This window comes from Corvus hawaiiensis, chromosome 6 (genome assembly GCF_020740725.1).
Source record: "Corvus hawaiiensis isolate bCorHaw1 chromosome 6, bCorHaw1.pri.cur, whole genome shotgun sequence".
NCBI lineage: Eukaryota > Metazoa > Chordata > Aves > Passeriformes > Corvidae > Corvus > Corvus hawaiiensis.
This window is the reverse complement of record NC_063218.1, coordinates 3,564,796-3,587,440: the sequence shown is the minus strand read 5'-3', so window position 1 is coordinate 3,587,440 and position 22,645 is coordinate 3,564,796. Positions and strand designations below refer to the sequence as shown.

The window sequence follows — 22,645 nt, the reverse complement described above, 5'->3', positions numbered from 1 at the left end:
AGACCCTTGTGGTGACCTAAATATTGTCAGTGGGAAGGTGTGTCTGCAGCATGTTAAGGAAACCCATTCTGGCTGTAACATACCCAGCTCAGGTAACACCTGCAGAGGTGCACAGCAAACCCAGGGCAGGTACTCGGGTTCCCCAAAGGGCCCACGGCTGTATTATCATTCGTGTTGTTATTTGAGCTCCTGAGATTAAGCCCAGGCTGTAGCAAAGCTTCCTAAATTCAGTATTGACATCCACGTGAGTGGAAATGAGCAAATGTGTCAGTCCAGATGCTCCAAGGAAAAAACAAGTATTGTTTCAGCATATTCAGGTATGCAGTAAGAGAAGAACTGATTTTCGGTTGAAAGGATGACACTCCTAGACTCGCTTTCCCCCTAAAACTTGTGTTTCAGCATGGCTCACATAGTTCAACTATATCCTGATGTAAGGTAGAATTGCTGAATGTCCTCAAATTCCACTGCCACAGGAGGAAAAGTGGAGTAAGAAAAATCAGGAAACACCGAGGAGTGCATTGGATTGGACTCTGTACAGTCTACAGACCTGAGCTCCTGTGTTTCTGTTGTTTAATTGGATCTTTTTCAAACCATCCGTTTGGCAGCACTCAATAACCTCCATGCTGATCTTTTATTATCTCTAGCAAATAAATGATTGTAGGATTAGGCTGGATGGTCAATATTTGTGACCTTTGCCGTAACCTTTGTCAGTCTGTGCAGAAACAGGAGGTGACTCTTCCCCGACTGCTCCCATCTGGGATGCCCAGAGCCACTCACTCTGCAATAATCCCAGACTGATCGCTGCCGTGGCGAACAGCTCTGCGCTGTTACTGTGGTCTTTAATCCAGTTATTGCTGTCTAAAAATCGCGTTTATATACAAAATTACTGATATATTTCTGTAACGCCAGAGGGGATCCCGCATTTTCAGGCAGCTGGAAGGGCATGGCTGTCCTCCGCCGCTGACCACCGCTCCTGCGGCTCACCAGTTTCCCGTTTCCCAATACTTTTTTTTTTTTTTTCCCCCTCCAAACGCCGTCCCCATTTTTGCAGTGCCACCAAGCGGATGGTTCCTCCGTTAGCATTTGAATTTCCCAGGTTAACACTTACAAACCAACACAGAACTATCCAGTAGCTGAGAACGCTGTTAAACGCAACCCACCCCAGCAACCCGCGGGATTGGTGCGATGCGTGTATGGGAGGAAATAAAGGGTCTTTAATAAAAACACTTTAATAATGTGTTTGTGGCCCTTTCAGACCTGTGGAGACCCGGCTTCGGCTCCTCAGGAGGTGGCACAATGCGGTCACTGAGGTGTGGACACAGACCTTGTGGGCTTCTCGGTTCAGGAGAGACATGGAGCTCCTGGAGTGGGTGCAGGGGAGGACGACAGCGGGACTTGAGCATCTCCCTTCGGAGGAAAGGCTGAAGGAGCAGGGGCTGTCCAGCTTCGAGAGGGGACCTCATCCCTGTCTGTGTCTACAGGGAGGTCTCAGACATGGACCAGGCTCTGCTCCGCGAGGCCCAGCAATGGCACAGGAGGAGCGAGCAGGAACGGATGCCCACAAGTTCCACCTGAACGTGAGGAAGAACTTCCCTGTGCAGTGACCGAGCACTGGAACAGATTGAGCAGAGAGGCTGTGGACTCTGCCTCATTTGGGATATTCCAGAGCCGTGTGGACACAATCCTGTGCCATGTGCTTCGAGACGGAGATTAGACCAGATGAGCCACTGGGGTCCCTTCCAGCCTTGTCCGTTCTGGGATTCTGTGGGTGGTGAGAGGGCTCATTACTCTCCGATTCTCGGTAGGAGTGAGGGCTCTGCAAGCCCAGACCGCTGGCAGGTGGCCGCCAGGTCCGGCTGACCCCGGAGCCAGGTGACCCTCATGTACAGGTGACTCCAGGTACACGCAACCCCCACACAGGCGACCCCCGCCGCCATCTTAGCGCCCCCCCCCGCGCCGCGCGGGACGACAAGGACAGGCCACGCCCCCGCACGCTCAGCACCTTCACCTTCCTCACTCCGCCAGCCAATGAGCGGCAAGCAGGGGCGGGGAAATGCTCCGAGCAGCCAATGGGCATTAAGCGTGGCAATCGGGCGACCAATAGGCAGCTCGCCGTGGGCGTTCGGCGCTGCCCATCACTGGCCGCGCGTGAGGCCAATGGGAGCCGGCGGGCCGGCGCTGGCCAATGAGCGCTGGCGGCTGGGATTTGAAAGCGAGGCGGGGCGGCGCGCGGCGGGGTGGAGGGCTGCGGGCGGCCGGGACAGGTAATGGCGGCCCCGGCGGGGATTTTGGGGGTCCGGACGGGATTTCAGGGGTCGGAAGGACCTTGGCTCCCCGGCAGTAGGCTCCGTAAGGGGACCCGGCGTGGGGGTCTCTCCTGGCGGTGGGCTGGCAGCATGCTTCTTTGGGTTGGGGCGCCTCAACCCTGAGGCGCTGTCGGGGAAGGGAAGAAGGGGCTGTCCTGGGGGGAGCCCGCTCAGCGGGGTCTGGGGTGTGCCCCACAGTCTGTTCCGACCCCCGGGGCCCGCCTGGAAACCGTTGAGTCCAGGTTTTACTCAGTCTCTAAACTTAACGGGTTCCCGCTGTAAACGTAGCGATGTTTGCTTCCCCTGCTCTGTTTGCTCACTATTCAGGCTAAAAGAGCACCTAAATGTTTTCATGCTCCTATTGCCCTTTGGTTCTTAGAGTGTTGCTGGTCAAAAGTGTCTCTTTTCCTTCGCTGTTATTTATCAAAATACATCTTCAGCTTTAATTTTTGGTACTCTACCTTAGCCAGTCACAAATCTTTTGTATAAACCCTTTGTCCCTTTCTTTAGTTGAGTTTATGCCAATTTAAATACCAATTAATCTTCTAGGCTCCTGTTTGGGCAAGATACTCCACGGGAGCAGTAACCTGGGAAGAAGAGGAGACAGGTATTTTTTGTCCTAAACACATCTTTAGGATACTGAGCATGCCATCCATTTTTAATGAGACCACAGAGATCACTGGGAACCTCCTGAACTGGGAATACGTTTCTGGGAAGCTCTGTCTGTTTCTCTGCTTTTATTACATTTGCTCTCTTCATCTGTAAGATTAATTCTGCAGGATTTCTTACTGAAATATGGATTACTTCTGCATGGGACTTTTTAATGGGAGAAGTCCTAAGTGGACTTGTACTTCAGTAAATACCTAGGAAAATACTAAAAGTAGGAGGTAGAACAGTGTTAAATGTTTATCAGTGTTTAAGGCAAGTGCAGCTGTCTGAGAGCTTGCCTGATAGATAACAATGTATATTCTGGGAATATAGGTTGTGTTGCCATCAAGGTTAAAAACTGTGCATGCACTTTGAAAGGATTGCTGTACTTAAAGAACATGTTTAGGGGTAAATTTAGGAACTTTGTCCTGTAAAAGGATGAGTGTAAAGACTAGACTGCTGCTTTGAGGAATGTTTTTCATCCACTAGCCTCAAAAGCCAGGTGCTTCTAGGACATAGATAGTAGAGATGTATTCCCACTGTTTTCTTTATGGCTTTCTGTAATGTCATGTAATTACTAACAAGATCTGTAATTACTAACAAATCTGTAATGACTAATTCTGTAATTACTAGCAGGATCAGTTCAAATATAATTATTGGAGATGCTCATGAATTAATCTCCCTTAATCACTTAAATGTAAAGCAGGGCAAATATGACCCATGAACCGCAGTGGAGGTTTTTACAGTCATCATTAACTGGCATTTTGAATCAATTTCTGAAAGCTGGAATGCAAGATGCAGGGTGAAGCCCAAGATATTCACAAATCGGGTGGTGCTGGCATGGACCAGCTCTTCCAGGATTGCGTGGAAGAGATCCAATCCCTGATTTGTGTTTTGATTTTTATTCTCTTCTGCTTTCTAACTTCCATTGACCACTTTGCTCTTCTGCAGCACCGAACATATCAGAAAAAAAGGAGCAAAATGCACCCATTTAGGTTTCTGTCCAGTATCTGTTCTAAGCAGTTCCAGGAGGTTGTGCAGGTGCTGTTGGTGCTGTGCGAGTTCCCCCCTACATGAGCACTTCCATGCAGTGGGGAACAGGGAGCGGCCACTGCCAGCACTGATGGCATCTGAACAGGCTTGCTCTGTGTTCCTTCTTCCAACAGCTCAGGATCTCTCCTTGACTGCTTTTCCCATAAGCATATGCAGTTTATTTCTGTGTTACTTCTATTTTGCTGCTGTTTTCCTTCTAACATTTGGGTTTTCCAGTTAGGCTGCTGGTTGAGTTTTTGGCTTTTGGTAGCACATTGATGGGAAGGGGATGGGCTTTAAGAAATCCTGCACACCCATTGTCAAGTCTTTCCAGTCTAGTTCACTGATGGTTCCTTTAGTTTGATCAGAGCTTGCTGTCCTGAAATGAAGAACCTCAGTAAATGACTAAATTACCAATTAATTAATAACTGTTGGGTGCTTAGCTCTGTCACCCTGCTTGCTGTAAAGCTGTTTTCTGTAAGTGGTGGAAGATGAGATATCTGAAAGATCCTGGCTGAGGTGGAAGACCCTTGGCAAGACAGGTTTCAGTGGGGATGCAGGGGATAATAGAATCCCAGAATGGTTTGGATTGGAAGGGACCTTAAAGCCCATCTTGTTCCCATTGCCTGCCATGGGCAGGGACACCTTCCACTAGCCCAGGTTGCTCCAAGCCCCATCCAACCTGGTCTTGGACACTTCCAGGGATGGGGCAGCCACAGCTTCTCGAGGCAGCCTGTGCCAGGGCCTCACCACCCTCAGGGAAGAATTCCTTCCCAATGTCCCATCCAGCCCTGCCCTCTTGTCCAGCACAGCCATTCCCCCTTGTCCTGTCCCTCCATCCCTTGTCCAAAGTCCCTCTCCACCTCTCTTGTAGCCCCTTTAGGAGCTGTTAGCACAGCAAGTGCAAACCAACTGACAATTGGCTTAAGGCTTCCTCAGGTTAAAAAAGATGGGAGGAATGCTGCTTGAAATAACCAGTATTTTATTGCAGTTGCATCCTGGAAACATCCTGGTTCTGAGTACTCTTAGCCATGACAAAATTCCTTGCTATCAGATAGGTCTAATCTAAATGGAATGTTGCTTCCAAGTATTGTCCTACAGCCTTGTCATTTACTTGCTCACCTCCTTAATGTGGAAAACAGCTGTGGAGAAAGCAGCCCAGCCAATCCCAGACATGAGTGCAGTGTCCTCTCCTAATTCAGTGTCAGACTTGTTGACCACTCAACAACCAAACTGGTCCCTGGAATGAATAAAAATAATGAGAAATTGGTGAAAGAGTCATTACTAAAATTATCATTGGAGTTTTCTCTGGTCACATACAGAAACAAAGAATTCAGGGCTTTGCTCACATGCAAACTTTTACAAAAATGGAAAACAAACCATGGCAGTTTTTTCCTAATCACTATGGTTGTTGTCTAAGGTCATCAGGATGGCTGCTACCTCCCAGTTTGCCAGTCGATACAAAAAGGATTTGAGTACAGAAGCCCTCAGAACCAAGGTTGCCCGCAGGAAATCCATCCTTCAGAAGGAGAACAGGCACAAACTCTTTGAAAAGGGCCGGCAGTTTGGCCTGGCAGATGTCAATGTTCAGCTCTCCAAGGAGAGGGGAATTTCCGAGCTCAAGGAGACCAGAGAATTGTGCTCTCAAGAGAACAGCAGTGTGAAACAGAGTAAGTAAATACTTGTTACAGACCTTTTTTTTAAAAGTTAAAAATTTTAAGTATGTTTAGTAGCATTATCACAGAAACCTTATAGCAGTCAACATTTTGATTTGACAAAAAAGTTTAAGATTTAAAACCCTATCAGCCTTTCCAAGTGTTAAAATCAAGGAAATAAAATCTTAATACAGCTGTGCCCTCCTCACTGCTCTGGTGGTGTGAATAAGGCTTTGCTCTGATTTGGCTGCAGCAGCTAAAGGAAGAATGCATTTTGTTATTAATATTCAATTGGAAGTGCCTTTATGATGGCTTTGTCCTTTAAGATGTGAAAAACGCCCATCAAAAATACCATCTAACATATAACTGATGCCTGTCATGTGCTTAAGTTGTACTTAGCAATGGGCAATTTTGTATTATATATAAAATTATTAATGGATACATGCATAGCGTGATTTTATTTTGAAAATGGCTAGTTTTTGATAACTTATTTTTCCTCTCAGAAAACAGGGCCTGCATATATGCTGAATTTTGCTTCCTGGCTCTCCTGGATGCTTGTGGTCTAAGAAATTAAGTTAATATTTAAAAATGTTAACAGGTGTTTTTAGAAATATTTTCACCTTTAATATTTTGATAGCAGAAGATTATTGGAGTGCAGTCCGTATGTAATCATATAAAATAAATGTAATAAATGTGTCTTGATTATATTTAATAAATTTCAACTTTAAGTGGATATTAATTTTTAAGGTAGACATAATTCAAGTTTGCAATCTCTTAAGGTTTTATTCTTTTATAAAACTTCTGCTTCATTTATCCTCAAACTGAGGCAGACTTTGGTATCTAAAGCCGACCTAAAGCTCAGCTTTCAATGACGTTGCAAGTGTTTGAATAGAGAAACTGGTACAAATATATAGATAAGTAACTGAAGTGTTAATTTTCATACTAGCAGCCTTACAAGAAATGGTATTTACAATTCCCTGTAAAATGGGAATGAATTTACAGTAATCCTCAGGTGGATATTTGGGGAAGTCTATTTGTAAGTTGAAATTTTCCATTGAATTCTCTTTTAGTGGGAAGGACTAAAACAATTTTAGAGATTCCAGACAGTTCTTCTGCTCTTTGACTTACATTCCTCTTCTAGCTTGGAAAAGTTTATTGAAAGTTTCTGACTTCTTGTCGGCTCAAAAATATCTTCATGATTTTATAACACATCTGTCTTCCATGTCTGCTTCAGAGCAAGCCACAAATGCAGCCACCAAGAGGATGAACGAGCGCAGGGAGATGCTCCAGCGCTACAAAGAGGAGAAGGAGCTTCGCAGACTGCAGGAGCAGAGGGAGAAAGCCAAGAAAGGGGTGTTCAAGGTTGGGCTGTACAGACCAGCTGCACCTGGATTTCTTACACTTGCCCCTGAGGAAGCAGCGGTAGCAAAGCCAAGAGAGATGGTAACAAGGGTAATATTTAATATCTAAATTAATTATATCTGTGTACTTCATTTAAATTGCTATTTGAATACAAGATGTGTATGTTATTCCAAATCAGCTGTTTATTTTGCAAACGCTTTATTAATGTTTGTTATGGTAAGGAGCAGTAAGGGAGTAATTTGGCTCATTCTCTTTTTAAACAAAGCTGGAGATACTGCTAGTGATATGTGGATTTTTGTATTTATGACTATGCTCAGTTCAAAAACTGGAATGATTCATCCACAAATGAAAGAGCTGCGTTATTTTAGAACTAGTAACTTGTTCATATTTAGTCAACTCGGTTTTGAAAGCTTTCCAGTTTACACACTTGACCCATTTCGCACAGACATATTGTTTTTCACATTTATGCTTCTTGTTCAGTCTCTCAGGGACGAGGGGGAAGAGGAGTGTGTTAACTCTTGTTTCCTTGGGGATGTTTCCAGGAAGCTCCTGCTTTCTCTGGAAGGGTTACTCGATCAAAAGCCAAGATCCAAGAAGGAAAAACTCTGATACCAACTCTGATTCCAACTGCATCTAAGTCCTCTACGGTTTGTTTTTTATATATATATAACTTCAGTGAATAAATTTAGAGAAAGGGATGCAATTTCAGACTCAGGGTAGTATCTTTACAAGTTTGATTAGATCAGTACAAACAGAAAAGGGCACAGGTTTTCTGGATCTGTTTTTTAATCAAGTTTCTCAAGATACTTAAACTGGTGCTTAAATATTTTTCTTCATTCTTTTTCTGACAATTTCTAGTTTGATAATGCATTTTAACATATCCCTAAACCAATCTATTTTAGTTATCCTTAATGTCTCTCTACTTTTTAAAGCCCCCTGTGACAAATTATTTGATTTTTTTCCCTTACTGTAGTCTAGGATAGATAGATGAGGAAAGAAATTGGGCTGCTGAATTTCTGGAAATCTGCAACTTCACAAAAAACCTGCTTTTTTTCTTGCAGGTCAGTGCCCGTGGGCAGAGCATGCGCCCTACACAGGCAGGACGTAAACAGATGAGTACAGTCAAAGTGGCTGAAAAAGAGAAAGGTATGGAAGTACATCTGAACCTGAAAGTTGGGGGTTTTGGGGGGAAAGATCCCAGTACATTTCTGGGTGTAGGAAGCATGGAGGAGATTTTAGGATGGCCATTCCTACCAAGGGCAGCAGCTGGCAGATTATGAAGCGTGTGGCTCCAGGGATTACGTGAACTTGTTGCCTCCATAGGCTGGGGGAAATGGAATGCAGGATCCTGACAGTCCTGGTTACTGATTATTCTCCCTGGGAGAGGGAAAAGAAACAGGTCAGTAGGCAAGCTGCACAGCTGCCAGCTGCCTCAGCTCCTGGAGCCGTGCAGAGGTTTCTGTTTGCCTCAAGAAGAATATCACAGGTAGTGACTGCTGCTGTTACAGAAGAGCAAGTGCCTTGTGTCTGTCGCTTTCTGTGCCACAATTACAGGTATTTCTTAAGAAAACAGCAATTAAAAAAACAAAACAACCTGCACCACCTTTAGGGGGCTAGAATACCTTGGATCAGAAACTTTTCCTCATAGTCCAGTGGTATCCTTCAGTAGATACAGCCAAGTTACGTGGAATATTGATGTTAATGCAGGATATTCAGTAATTCAGAGTGAAATGACTTTCACATCATTAATCTAATTAAATCAGCAAGCAGCAGACCCTTATTTAAATAAATTTCAGCAGTGCCTTTGGTGAATACTGAAAAGATGTATTATTAGTGTTTGATATAACAATTTAAATATTTAATTTTTGAAAAATGGTCATCCACTAGACTGGATTATTTGTTTTGTACTGAATCAAGGATATGCATTATATGTACTTAAGCTTCCCTGCCCATGGCAGGGAGGTTGGGATGAGGTGATCCTTCAGGTGCCTTCCAACCCAAACCATTTTGGGATTCTATGAAACACCAATATAAAAATATTTGTGAAGTGAATGTTTGATAAATCCAATGTTGTAGTTACTTATCCAGTAATTTTTTCCCAACTTTTCATTCTAGCCTCTACAGAATTGCAGTTTGACATTAAAGACAGGAATAGCATTAACAGTAACCAAGTGGGGATTTCAGACAGGCAGAGTATGGAATAAAGAGCTCCTGTGAAATTTGTCTGTGCAGGAAAACGCTGTCATTTTAAAAGCCTATTAGAAACAGTGCTAAATTACAAAGATGAAAATGATTAAGATGGGTAATACGGTGCATGAACTTGTCATGTTTTATGAAATATTTCAGAGGCAATTAGTCTTAAGAGTACTTTGTTAGATTGCATTAAATTCTGACCTTGGAAATCTTTCATATAATGGCCAGGGCATCACTTTGTTACACCAATGGTTTGCTTAAGCTTCCAGCTGTGCAAATAACCATGGCAAAGTTATTACTCTACAAAACTTCATCTGTAAAGCAGGAATAGTCTTGACTCTGATTGCAGGGAACAGTGGGAAGCATTCCTTAAGCTTTTTGCATGGCAGCAAGCACACTGGTGCCTTGATGGACCTGTAGAGTAAAACCACCTTCAGTCAGGATCCCTCAGTGCATTGCCTGGATGCCAAGGCCAAGCTGTGCTGATTGCCCTGAACTGACCAAAACCACCCAACCCTGTTCATTCTGGCAAGCCCCTGATAACTGCTGGTGCATTTTTCTGATTTCTACAAAATGTAAACTTTCAGTTATTACCTGAGTGCAGCTCCTTATTAAACTTGGAATCTCTGGGATTAATTTCTCCTGCAGTGTTGCAGACTGCGCCCCAACCAGCCCTAAATGTGAGAGTCACCAGAGCAGCTGCCTCTGCAGCCAGGCAGGTCCTGAAACCAACAGCTGCTACTGCTGGTAAGTAAGGCAGAGTTGTGTAGCTCAGCTGTACCTTAGACTGCATTTAAGTTCTGCCAAATTATCATATAAGAAAAGGGCTAAATGCTGGATCACTCGGACTCTTGTCTGGAACTGCATTGCAGTATCTGTATTGAGATGTTCAAACTAACACTGGACAGTTCCCCACAAAACCCATCAGTGTGGAGCATCAATGTCCACATGGTAATTACAAACTCAAAGAACAAAGCCAGAACTGGTAAAGATTTGCCTCGTTGGTGTATGACTTTATGGCCATATGATTATTAAATGTGTGAGCAGGACCAGGAAGGTCTCTGGAAGAGATGAGAGCCTTTGTTCTTCAGGTTAGGAATTTCTCTTTGTCCATGTTTGCTTCTTTACTAGAATTCAATATACCAACAGAATTCCTATGCCATATAGAAATTAAAAATCTAAACTCAAATTGGCTTGACACTCTCTCTTCAAACTTTAAGGAAATAAGGTGACTTTTATTTTTACTATATGACAGTGTCTTAAGATTAATGACTTAATGAATCTGTTTTCTTGGTGATACATCTGTTACTAGGCTGTTAAATCCTAGGCCAGGTTTTCTTTTGAATGAACTTTTGCAATGCTATTTCTTCCCTCTAGCCACCTCCCACTCAAGAAATAAAACAGTCTCTCCCATCTTTAGCAACTGGATTTTTATGGCAGTGTTTTGGTGAAAGATTACATTATTCAGATGCTTTTTTGACCTCTGGGAGTGTCTCTTTTTGTAGGTAACCAGTCACAGAGAACGACAGCAAGTGTAGGAAAGCAGAAGAAAGCTGTCAAACCTGATACCACAAAGGTAGGTCATGTAATAGTTGAAATGGAAAAGCAGTAAAACTGATTTAAGAGCCAGTAACTGTGTCATTGTAGCTGAAATGTTCAAGCAAAGAAGTAATAATTTCACTAATAAGCTAGAACTTGGGAAGGAGCTCCAAGTATTTATACTGATCTATTTTTAAAATTAAGATCAAATTTAGTGCCTGTTTAGAGCCAGAAAATATTGTGAGTTGGAAGAGACCCACGAGGATCATCCAAGTCCAACTCCTGGCCCTTCACAGGGCAACCCCAAGAATCCCACCATGGATATGGATGTGACTGGTGGATGATTTGATTACTAATCAAGATCTGGACAATGATTTAAAATAGACAAGAAGTTCTTACATGACATATATCTGATGTTTTAACTAGCCAAAAAAAAAAAAAAAAAGACTGTTTTGCTGGCTTTATCAAGCAGCTGTAAATTCTGTGCAGTTCATTCCTTTTTGAAGTGCATTCTGAATGGATCCTTTTCCTGCTCAGGTAATGATTTGGGACTCCAGAAGCTAAGAAATAAACACAATTTTAGGTTTTGAACCACCAAAAAATAAAGCTGGAAATGCTATTCTCTGCAAGGTAGAATGCTATTCTCTTCATGATTTACAACTGAAGGCAGTCATTGTGGTTCTTGCTGCCATCACTTCCAGGATTTTTTATTGCATTCATGTGCAGACAGTTCTGTGCAAGAGCTGTCCATGATTTCTTCCTTCTTTGCGCTCCACCCTTCCCTCTCACACCTCCCATCTCCACCTTGTTCCTGTAACTGCAGCTGTGCTCTAGTGTGTTTGAGATTGTGCAATCACACCCAAACAGGAGGTAAGAGCATTTGTGTCTTCCTTGGACAAGCACCTCTTCACCAGATGGAGTCCCTGCCAGTTGGTAAACTCTTACTGTAACCACAGGCAACCTGTTTGAAAAGGTTGGTTAAAAACAAAGTTCAAGGTTTACGTTCCTAGCAGGGGTGACTAAAGTATAACAAGACTTTCAGTGCATTGAGGATGCATATTTTCTTGAAAAACACCCAAAGTTTTAGCTGGCTTTAGCTAGCAATCTTGATTAGGTATCTCAGAAATGTGTTCTGTGTGACTATCTGGTCACTCATCTCGTAAGAATGTGAATTATTGTTTAGTTTTTTCTCTTTTAGTGACATTCTGTGGTGCTAACTGCACTTGGGTTGCATTCCTCAGCTATCAGCCTATTCCAGCTTGTTTTTCAATGATAGGATTGGAGTATGTGTATAAACTGTGATTATTCAACAGGCCTAGTTGGATTTGTAGCCAGTAATTCTGCTCTTGAGGATTTTATCACCTTAAAGCTTTTTTCTAGCAGTGGGAGCAAGCATTTGCCAATTTTAATTATTGTTTTGGTGGGTGAGTTGTTCTGCTTTAGCCCCTGGAGTGGATTGTTGCATTCTTTGTAGTGAAGTGTTACTTCTGTCTCTAGAATGATTTGCAGGTGTCAAAAATGGTTGGACTTGTTGGTAAGTCATCACTCTTGTACAGGTGTGCTGTTGTAGGAGCTGACTTACCTTAAGCTGTTCCCTTCCTGATGGCTTTCAGACTCTCATGTTATAATTCAGCCCATGCTTATTGCAAGCACATGATTGATTGGATGATTTGATTTGTCTGTCTATGCTGTTACAGGTGTTTCCTTCTAAACATCAAGTGGAGACAAATGCTGGAGTGGATCCCAGGGTGAAAAGTTCTGCAGCTGATTCCAAGCATTCAGTACCAGTAGAACTTCAGCAAGAACAAACCTCAGTGGAAAACAGCAATTCTTCTCCAAGGAGACCCAGAACACGCTCCTTTGCACCTCAAAACTTTGTGTTTCAGCCTCTGAGTGGATTAGCAACCTACAGTGTGACACCCATGTCTCCTTCAAGGGCAAATGCTTTTTTGACTCCCAGTGCTGTCTGGAATTTTTCAGAATCTTCAGTGTAAGATTCTTCCTTCTAATGGGGCCTAAAATGCAAGTGAGCCTCTCTGTGGGGATGCAAAAAACATTTGTCTATAGAGAGATTCACTTTGTAACAAAGTGTTGTGTTGTAACACCCGATCCTCATGGCTTCTATCACTGCTTAAATGTGGACTTAATACAACAGCAGATATGGATATAATCCATAATTCTGTCCTTCATTTAGGAGCAGCTGTCAGGGACTTTGCCCTATATCTATCTGCACAGATTTATTAATTTATTATTTGAGTTCTCTAGTGTTGTGTGGAAGTTTGCCTTCTAAGCTGTGCATTTCTGTGTATTTGGCCATATTTGATGTCACTTTCTCAATGTGTCGTAACTAAATGTACTTTTCTTTGTTTCCAGCAAAATATTTGAAAAATCCAGTGAAACTAAAGCACAAAAGCCTACTTTAAAAAGTCAAAATTCACCTGCTGTTAAAGGCATTCAAGAAAAACAAATGACCACAAGTTTGAAAGGAGAAAGTATGAAGTTAACATTTATTTTATTCTAATGCTTTTAATTATCACCAGATTCTGAACAAATTCCTTTCATGTTTTTCAGCAGGCGAATCAGATGAGAGAACTTCCACTCAGAAATCAAACAAAACAACTCCTCTCTCAACAGCACTTGCAGTGAAGTCAGATGATACAAGAGAGCAAGAGCATGATGTGCCCTATTTCAGGTCTGGGTTCATTTGTTTCACTTCCCTGATGTCCATTTGAAGGTTCTTAATATGAGTAACGAGACATCTTCTAAAGATCAGCTTAATTTAATGGTGATTGGTGCCTGCCAGCTGTGACCTGAGCAGGCACACATTCCTGTCTTCCTTTTTGTACCTTTAGTGCAAGGAATGAATATAAAATTCTGGAGACTGACACCTTGTCCTAAGGATCATGAGCTTGAAACCAGTAGAAATTGCACCTCAGCCAGTCAGCAAAGTAAAACAGTCTAATGGCTTCTGCTCTAAGACTGTGGCTTCTCTGAAAGCAAAAGGATAGTAACCATTGACAGCCACAAGTCTGGAAATTCTCCAAATCCTTATTTTTTCTCTATCCCTGTATTTTCAGAACCACTCTTCGGGCTGAGACGGAGCGGCTGCTGTCTCAGTGCCTCCAGTGGGAAGGAAACCTTGAGCTGGACATTCCAGAGGATGGTAAGAGTGAGCTGCAGTAGGCACTAGAAGGAGGGTTACAGGAACTGAATGGGACAGAGGGAAGGACATGTATCTGCTCTTTGCAAAATAGAAAAAAAAATTTGCAAAGCTGTGCTAGAGAAAGTTTAGAGTTGCATCTGCCCTAAGACAAAAAGTCTCCTATTACAAAAATTTGTGTAGCACTTGATGTGATGGTGATTGATAAAGTGAACAAAGTGCACATCAAAATAGTTGTTCTGTTGCCAGTCTGAAGTGTATTTAAATGTGTGAACTTTAACCAAGCTAATTTTTAAAAATAAGATTAGTTTTTAATGTGGAATAAGTACCCTTATCTGGGAAAACAAAGATGACTCCAGCAATGCATATCTTTAAGACTGGAGAGTGTAATTTTTTTTGAAAGAAGCAGGTTTAGAACAGGTCAGTGGACAGGGAAGCTCCATCAGAATTGAATTGCAGGTTTGCAATAGATGGGACAACAAACTCCAGACTCCTCAAACGCTTATTTATCCAAGATGTTCTGTATTATTTTTTTTCTTGTTGCTACCAGCTAAAGACCTGATTCGCACCACAGTTGGTCAGACAAGGCTGCTCATGGAAGAAAGGTTCAAACAGTTTGAAGGACTGGTTGATAATTGTGAATTTAAACGAGGTGAAAAAGAAACAACATGTACAGACCTGGATGGATTTTGGGATATGATTAATTTTCAGGTATGTACTTGCATGTTAACGTAGTAGCGTAAAACTGATGTCGTTCTTTACAAACCGTGGATTGAAACTAATTGGTTTTTTTTTATATTCAGATTGGTTTTTATTTTGAATTTTAAAAATGCAAGTCCTTGTTTTAACACTTTGTGGCAGCGAATAGTTGCAGTTGGTATGCTATGACTTATAATTCATGGACCAGTTCTTCTGTTTTATCTTCTTGTGGCCTGTGTATCTTGTCTGTCTCTGGAATGACTATGTTTGGCCAAATATTAGTCTGTTTTGGAGTGAGGATACAGTCACAATGTCTACCTCCCAGTTTTTGGAAAATTCCTGAAGCTCACTGAAAAGTAGGGGTTCCATGCTTCAGTATGAAAATAATGCAGAAACTACATGTATAAATGACACTATTTAGAGGTGAGCCTAGGTGGTAGAAAACCTTCATCTCTTTTCCTCTGTTGATGCTTTCTTTGGGTTCAGAATGAAATATAATATTCTGAATTATCCAAAGGTTGTAAATCAGCATTCAACAAAGGAATTTGTAAGTAGTTAAATGCAGAGATGAATTTATGGTCCTAGGCATAGGTTTTGAATTCTCTGCAAAATACATGAGGGTTTGATCTGCTTCTTCAGAGATATTTCAGAGATTGTATCCTGCAGGATGGAAGACTGTGCTTGTTTGGATAAAGGTTATTTTGCAATGTATTCTTTTGCTTTCCTTATACACGACCAACAGATTGAGGACGTGAATAAAAAATTTGATAATCTGAAGAAGCTTCAAGACAATGAGTGGCAGCCACTTCATGTCCCAAGCAAAGCAGTTGTCAAGGTATGAGTAGCCCCTAAAGCACATCTTGTATGGCTTCTTTAGATATATTAACTATTAAGTGAAATTCCTCTCAGGGTGCACCCTTCTCCCTCGCCTCTCCCACGTGCACTTGTATTATTTGGTGAGTTTAGTCCTAGTTGCCTCTTTTGGCGGGTAAGATTAGAGCTAAGAATGAACAATGACTTTTTTGGAGTCTTTGGATTCTATGCTAGTAAGACAAATCTATTAAATTTAGGATATAAACTTACCGTGCAGATGTAAAACAGTTTATCTGGGCCACTGGCATTGACACTGAAACTGAAAAAGAAACCATGCAGGAATTTGGCAGTGACTGCCAGTTTTGAGCAGGGAGTGCTCAATTATAATGGTGTCCCATTAAGCCAACACCACGGGTGGCTTTAAACTGCTGCTTCTCTAAGCACAAATGGATCTGACACTCTCCAAAATAAGTTAGTGCTTATTGCAAAATAAGCTGTAATATGAGTTGTTTTATCTACTCTTTGGATTGAAATATATAAATTGCTTCTGACTAGGTGTCAAGGTGTATTTGCATTGCCTAAACTCTGTGCAGTTCCTTGAGACTGCTTCACTAATCATAAAGTTGATATGAAGGTGGATAAGAAACTTCAGGCATGGGAAAACAGAGGGAATGTGGCCTGTAGGAGCTGCACACAAGTGCCAGAACCCTACAGGTGGTACAAAACAAAACTTCCCTTGGAAAACTGAATGCCAAGAGAGACTTCATTGATTGCCTGGAGTCTGTCCTGTGGTTACACTCTGTCCCTGCCACTAGGAGTCCCTGCATCCCAGTGCTTCCAAAATCTTACTGAATTTATTAGGAAAAAAGGTTGTATTCTGCATTTCTGAATTGCAGACTCAGTTTGAAAAAAAATCTTAATGTTGTCACCACAGACTCATTTTAACAGCTGGATGGCAGCCCAGGAGATGCTGGGGATGAGCAGAGGCCTTGATGCATAAAATTGTAGCATTGTTGAGGTTGGAAAAGTCATCAAATCCAGCCATTTCCCCAGCACTGCCAAGGCCACCACTGCCCCATGTCCCCAAGCGCCACATCCACACATCTTTTAAATCCCTCCAGGGATGGGGACTCCACCACTGCCCTGGGCAGGCTGGACAAACCTTTCAGTGAAGTTGTGTTTCCTGATATCCAATCTGAACCTCCTCTGGTGTAAATTAGATCCAGTTCCTCTTGTCCTATTTCTTGTTCCCTGGGAGCAAAGCCTGAATCCCACCTGGCTGCACCCTCCTGTCAGGGAGTTGTGGAGAGGCAGAAGGTCCCCGCTGAGCCTCCTTTTGCTCCTTGCTGTGTTTGTGGCACCAGCACCTGTGTAGAGGTTCATGTGTGATTACTCCTATCCAGAGAGTTTCCAGGTGTGACCCAGCTTTTTTACCATTCCAGAAAAAGGCTGTTCCAAGTAGAGTGCCCAAAGCCAAGCTGGAAGCAGCTGCCAGAACTGCTGCCCGGAACCGCCTGGCTTCTGTGAAAGCAGCCATGAGGGATAAAATGAAGCAGGAGGGAGCTGCTGAGGGTGCGCATCAGGAGAGGCTGCCAGAGGCAGAAAAAGTGGTTTTTGAAGCAGGGTTTTTCAGGATTGAAAGTCCTGTGAAAAACTTCTCAGGTAGGTGAAGTTTAATCATGATTTCTGTGACCTGGAACTACTGAAGAGAGTTTAATCTATTTCACTGGGGAGAGGAATTGTGCTGTTTATCCTGGCTACAACTCCAGTACTGGACATGCTATTTCAACCAGTGACTAATTACATCAGGGCTCCAAAGTAAACTGGTGTACGTGAATGTGCCGATTTGAGTGGTTATGGCAGCATGAAATCCCTGCTTAGACAGAGGTGAAACAGCTGGTTCATGTTTTTCCAGCATAAATTTAATAATGAAATTCTAATCTGAGCGTTCCCAGATTCAGCTGACGAGCCTCTTCATCAAAGTCAATGCCAGCTCACATCCTCTAATTGTAGGACAGGAATTGGGATCTTTTTTTTTTCAACTAAACCTCTTGCAGTGCTGTCTTCAAAGCTGCAGATAAAGTCTACCCATAATCTGTGTTCATGGTTAACAAGATTGTAACATAATCCAGTTTGCTATAAAAGCTGTTAAATAGTTTGAGGTTTTTAACAGGTGCTCAAAATATAACTTCATTTTCAGCATCTTATCTTATTGACATCTGTGAGCAGCCAGTATTTCCAGTAATTCTGCTTCTCTCCCATTTCTAGTTCATAATTTGATTTTAAATTCTGGGGTTTTTGGTGCAGATCTCTCTTCTCATCACAAAACTAACAATTTTTTCATGTGCCTCTTGTTAGTAGGGGAGATCTCCTGAAAAGCTTTGAGCAACACTGGGTTTAAGCCAACTCCAGCAGAGAATCTGTTATAAGCATCAGTTCTGAATGTGTTTTAAACTCTGTTAAATTTGAAAGATGAAAGTTAATAATTTCAATTTCTCCTTGCAAGTGTATGTAAGATTTCCATATAATATTTGTATGAGATAATTTAGCAAGCAGAAAGCAATTGTGGCCCTGGTTAGAATCATAATGATCAGTTCATTTCAGTTTCTGGAAACTGCTGTAGGAATGAAACATGAAACACATTTTCCAGGTTTGCTTCCAAGGACCCCTGGAAAACTGGCAACTCCAAGACCATCCATTAGAGCTTTGCACCTGAACGTTCCTTCTCCTCTCCGTGACCCCGAGGATGCAACTGCAAAACAAACCCCATCAGGCCTCAAAGGCTTCCACCCAGCACAAAGTTTGAAAATGGACCAACTTCCCACTGAAAAAACTCCCCCACTGGATAAACTCCCTGATGGTCCTGAACAGAGGTAGGCATGTTTAAAGCAGCTTTTAATTAACTTTGTACAAATAATGTTAGAGTTGGAACTGAAAGACATGATGTTCATACCCATTAGACGTTACCTTTCAATTTGGCAGTGATAAAGTTTGCAAAGTACTTGTGACTTTTCCTTCCCTTAAGCAAATATTAAGAGCTTTGCCCAAATGTAATTTTGCTGCTGGGGGTAGAAGTTTATTGTATGCCCAGGAAGTTTGATGTAGCTCACAAGTGCCAACCAAGCTAGCAAAATTGCAGAACAAATTGTAAGATTAGTTGGACAAGTCAGAAGATGATTGAAGGTGGTTGATGAAGATGATTGAGAAGAATGAAAATGTTTTGGTTTTTCTTCCAGCATTTCTGTGGTTGCAGAAGAAATTTGTCTCGTTGCTGGAACAGCAGAGGGAAATAAGGTAAGTCATGCATTGTTCATGGATGTGCTTTAAATACTCTTGTTATTACTAGCAAAGGAAAAATTCTCTTGATTACCCCAGACACTTGGACTTCTGATCAAATCCTCACTCTAGAAATTTTGTGTATTCCTCAGGGCAGTGCTTTTTCCCTCTGAGGATGGACAAAGGTGGGGACTGCTGCAGTTTGGGGACCTTGTCTTGCTCTTTAGAGCTGTATTTTGGAGGTCCTGGCTGTTCCATGAGGACACTTGTCACTTGGACAAGCATTGTTCCTAGAAGTCCACCACCTCCTCTTTTCTGGTGCGGATTTTTTAAATGCTTGTGCATTTATGGACCGTGACTAAAAGCAACAGCACTCAGTCCTCATGCTGCCACAGCAGAGCATTGGGTTCTTAATCTCCTTAAAGGTATAGCAAGAACTAATCCTAGTGCCAGAAATCCATGTCCTGAAATGTCTGAAGACTTGGTGACATTGCCTGTGTTTGAGTAGCCTTTAAAAAACAGGAATGTGGCCTCTTAATTTAGATGATACTGTGCTACTCAGTGAGAGCCAGTTCTGTGGACTTAATCGTCATTCAGTGCCTTTCATTGAAAGTGGAGTATCTTCATTTTGTTACTGCTTAGATCTATGCATGACAGCAGCAGTCATTTCCCCTCCCATCCCCCTACATATAATACATATTTGAAACATCCTGGTTACTAATTTTTTCTTATGCCTTTTACTTCCTTCTTTCTCTATCAAAATGAGAAATCGCTTGTTGGTGGTTTCACTCTCTGGGGAAACTTTTCAGTATTGCTAAAAGGTTTTTCTGGAGGAAAAGTCACCAGGTAACACTTGAAGTTCAAAAGCTTCTTCCCTGTGGAAGAACTGTCAAAGGGATTTTCAGGCTTTAAAGGGTGTTTGGGGTATGGGTCACAGCCTTAAACCCTGAGCCTTGGTCTGCCTGTGCCTCGTGCAGTGCCTGGAGTTAAAACTCCATCTCTCCTGAATTGTCCATAAAAACTGTAGGTTAGATGTGTGGACTTGGTCTGACATAACAAAGACATGGCTGGAAGCAGAGAAAATCCCTATTTTTCAGGTGCTGGGAAATTCTAGCAGTGAATCAAAGGCAGTGGATGGCATGGAAGAGATGGAACTGTCTGCTGCAGAACAAGGAGAAGACATAGTCATGTGCAGCCCAGAGAAGGATCCCAGCACAGACACAAACCTTGCTCAGTCTGGAGAGCCACAAATACATGAAACAGGTGATTATCCTAGAGCTGCATGGTGTAGTTTGGGTGGCATTGCTGGGGCCTTCTGGTTGTTCTAACCATTTATAATAATCTGAATATTACTCTTTGAAATCGGTGTCAGCTTGATTTGTGTGTGCTGTTAGCAAAGCCTCCCTTAGCTGGTGGGACAAACACACACTGCACATGAGCAAACAGTGCCCCAGCAGTTCTCTGTATAGTTTCTGTGTGGTTATGTGAAGCAGAAAGCTGATAAAAAGAAATAAATACAGTTTAGAGTTTGGATTTCTTCTTTTAATAAATACAGAAAACAATACTGATTTTTCAGGTTTGAAAACTTTTTCAGAGTAACTTTTTTAAAAAAAATTATATACTTATTTTTCAGATGTTTCAAGCAGTGGTTTGACACCCATTGACAGAAATTCTCTTGATGTGGTAAGTTGACCTTCCAGTTTATTTGACTAAGACAGGCTGCGTGTTGCAGGACTGTTAACCTTTGCTGCAGTCTCAGTTACTGCACAAAGAAAATTAAACTCTTACATGAATTGGCTCGATAACATCTTTAAATACAAGCCACATTCCAGCTGTCTCCCTGCTTGGGCTCACACTGGATTCCTTATTGCTCATGATGAGTGTAGGATGAATCAAGACATTTGTAACAGGACCATGTCAGATTCTTGTCAGATTGAGCCTTTAAATTATGTTTCTTACAAATTTCCTTGTAGATGTTCACTAAAATAGCCTTTTTTTTCTTCCTGGAATTTTTTAAGCCTACCCCAATGGTTTTTTAATCACTTCAGCATTTGGGGCTGGAAGTAACATTCAGCAGGGAAAACCAGGTGTGCAAAAGCTTTCACACTTAATAGAATTCATAGAATTTGGGTGTAGGATTTCTTATGAAAAATCCTCTTTAGGATATGGATTATTGACTTGAGTAAGGAATGTCTGTCTTCAACATGGACCACATGTAATCACTTTTCATTTTATGCTGCAAATAAGCTTGCAAAATTACTCTTGGGGAAATCAGAGTCCTTCCAGTGCTCCATGGTTTAAGTGTTCCTCAAACACTGACTGCACACTCTGGCTCCTCCCACAGCCAATGCAGGATGCTGAGCTTCCCTTCACTCCAGTCAAGACCAGAGCCCAGAAGTTTGCAGCAGCTGAAGTATTCAGTGACCTCATCGTGTTTTCTCCTGTTGGTCCCTCTGGGGATCAATGAAAAGTGACTTAAAATGCAAAATATGTAAATACTGTGACCAAGAAGCCCACACAGGGTACCTGGAACACAGTCTGCTACACTGGAACTGTGTTGAGAGAGGAAGAGTACCTGTGGTAATGGATCTGATAATGGGTTTTGTATCATTTTACGGTGTGGTTGTGATGCACCAAGCACTGCTGTACAGCAGTAGTGGGCTGTGTTCTGGTGATCCCTGCTGTATCCTCTGGCTGTAAATTCTGACTGCAACCTGAAGCATTTTTATGTTGGTATCATTTCATGTATTTCCTGTCTCCTTCAGGTTGTAAAACTTTAAACTTTCTGCCCTGACCTGACTGACCTCATGACTTATTGTTATTCCAAGGTGCCTACCCCACCAGCTGTGCCTGTGCCCCTTTTCTGCTGGGAGGGCACCTCCTGGGGTGAGACCCAGCCTGTTCCCTCCTGGAATACTTTGTCACTGCTCTGGGGGTACCTCTGCACCCTCAGGCTCCAGTGTCTGGTGTGTTAACACCTGCCTCAGCACCAGCTATGGCAGTGTTGGATGCATGCAATTCTTTCCTGGGGTTAACAACCACTGGGTTTGTAATATTAGAAACTAACTCAGAACAAGGATTTCTAAGTCAGATAATGTCAGATAAGTCCGATTTCTAAGTTTTCTTGGCAATGTATTAAAATAGGCATTGATATTATTTCCTTTAAGGATGCAGTTTTCTATTGAGTATCTTAAGGACCTTTCTCCTTGTTTTAGACATCTTTAGGCTCAGTCTCTTCTCTCATCTTGTTCCTTGTGCATTCCCCATCCAGGCTGTAACATATTTGTGCATAAGGAACATGCCAGTTCTATAGACTCTGGATTTGAGGAGTATTACAGTACCTGCAGTTGTTGTATTTTTAACAAATACTCCACTGGGCTTCTTCTTGTACTGGTGACCTTAGTGTAACACACACATCCTTCCACCAGCCTCGATCCTAAACCAAGCAGAGAATTCAGTCCCTCAGCAGAAAGTGTCGCTGCCACTGCCAGGAGGGCTCGTCTGGCAAGTTTTAACCTGGGAGCTGTGTACTGATTACACTGAATAAAGAGAGGAAGCTGATGTGTGCTGGAATCCACTTTCTTCAATCCAATGTCCTGTTCATTACTAAGCTACAGTTCTAGGGATACTTCTGGGTACCTTTTAATGACTTTCCTGCTGAGGAATGATTTGGGTTGGGAGGGAACTCAAAGCCCATCCAGTTCCACCCAAGGACACCTTCCACAGACCAGGTTGCTCCAAGCCCTGTCCAACCTGGCCTGGAACACTTCCAGGGATGGGGCAGCCACAGCTTCTGTGGGCTGCTGGTAGCAGTGTGCTGCTCTAGAGTGCTGCATCTGCTGGAAATTTTAAGGACTCTGTTTGTAACTTGGCACTCCCAAGTATAAAAGGAATCACTGTTATAAAACAGCATGAGACACGTCAGAGAAATCTTTGGAAACTTCAGTGGTGGCTGTTGCACT

At 42.4% G+C, this 22,645-nt stretch overlaps 1 protein-coding gene across 5 annotated transcripts; it reads left to right on the top strand.

Moving 5' to 3' along the window:
* The first annotated feature begins 2,225 nt into the window (after positions 1 to 2,225).
* Positions 2,226 to 22,244, top strand: DLGAP5 (DLG associated protein 5). 5 transcript variants are annotated; one of them, XM_048308120.1, is made up of 20 exons: positions 2,226 to 2,264; positions 2,856 to 2,913; positions 5,407 to 5,656; positions 6,876 to 7,084; positions 7,546 to 7,650; positions 8,065 to 8,149; positions 9,845 to 9,943; positions 10,702 to 10,772; positions 12,433 to 12,725; positions 13,109 to 13,227; positions 13,310 to 13,427; positions 13,813 to 13,898; positions 14,446 to 14,606; positions 15,337 to 15,429; positions 16,850 to 17,069; positions 18,058 to 18,280; positions 18,644 to 18,701; positions 19,781 to 19,946; positions 20,317 to 20,366; positions 21,028 to 22,244. In XM_048308120.1, exons 3-20 carry the CDS (start codon positions 5,416 to 5,418, stop codon positions 21,148 to 21,150), a joined length of 2,520 nt encoding a protein of 839 aa, XP_048164077.1. In that variant the 5' UTR covers positions 2,226 to 2,264; positions 2,856 to 2,913; positions 5,407 to 5,415; the 3' UTR covers positions 21,151 to 22,244. The 5 variants fall into 5 exon arrangements, with proteins under 5 accessions (XP_048164077.1, XP_048164076.1, XP_048164075.1 ...); XM_048308119.1 differs by having other exon boundaries at positions 13,307 to 13,427; XM_048308118.1 differs by having other exon boundaries at positions 6,876 to 7,093.
* Positions 22,245 to 22,645: the final 401 nt, after the last annotated feature.

Excerpts from the sequence above, each read along its gene's own strand:
- DLGAP5 (XM_048308116.1), top strand. The coding sequence starts at position 5,416 with ATGGCTGCTACCTCCCAGTTTGCCAGTCGATACAAAAAGGATTTGAGT. Across the intron at positions 7,094-7,545 it reads CAAGAGAGATGGTAACAAGG|GAAGCTCCTGCTTTCTCTGG; the intron begins GTAATATTTAAT and ends GGATGTTTCCAG. Across the intron at positions 13,228-13,306 it reads CACAAGTTTGAAAGGAGAAA|CAGGCGAATCAGATGAGAGA; the intron begins GTATGAAGTTAA and ends CATGTTTTTCAG.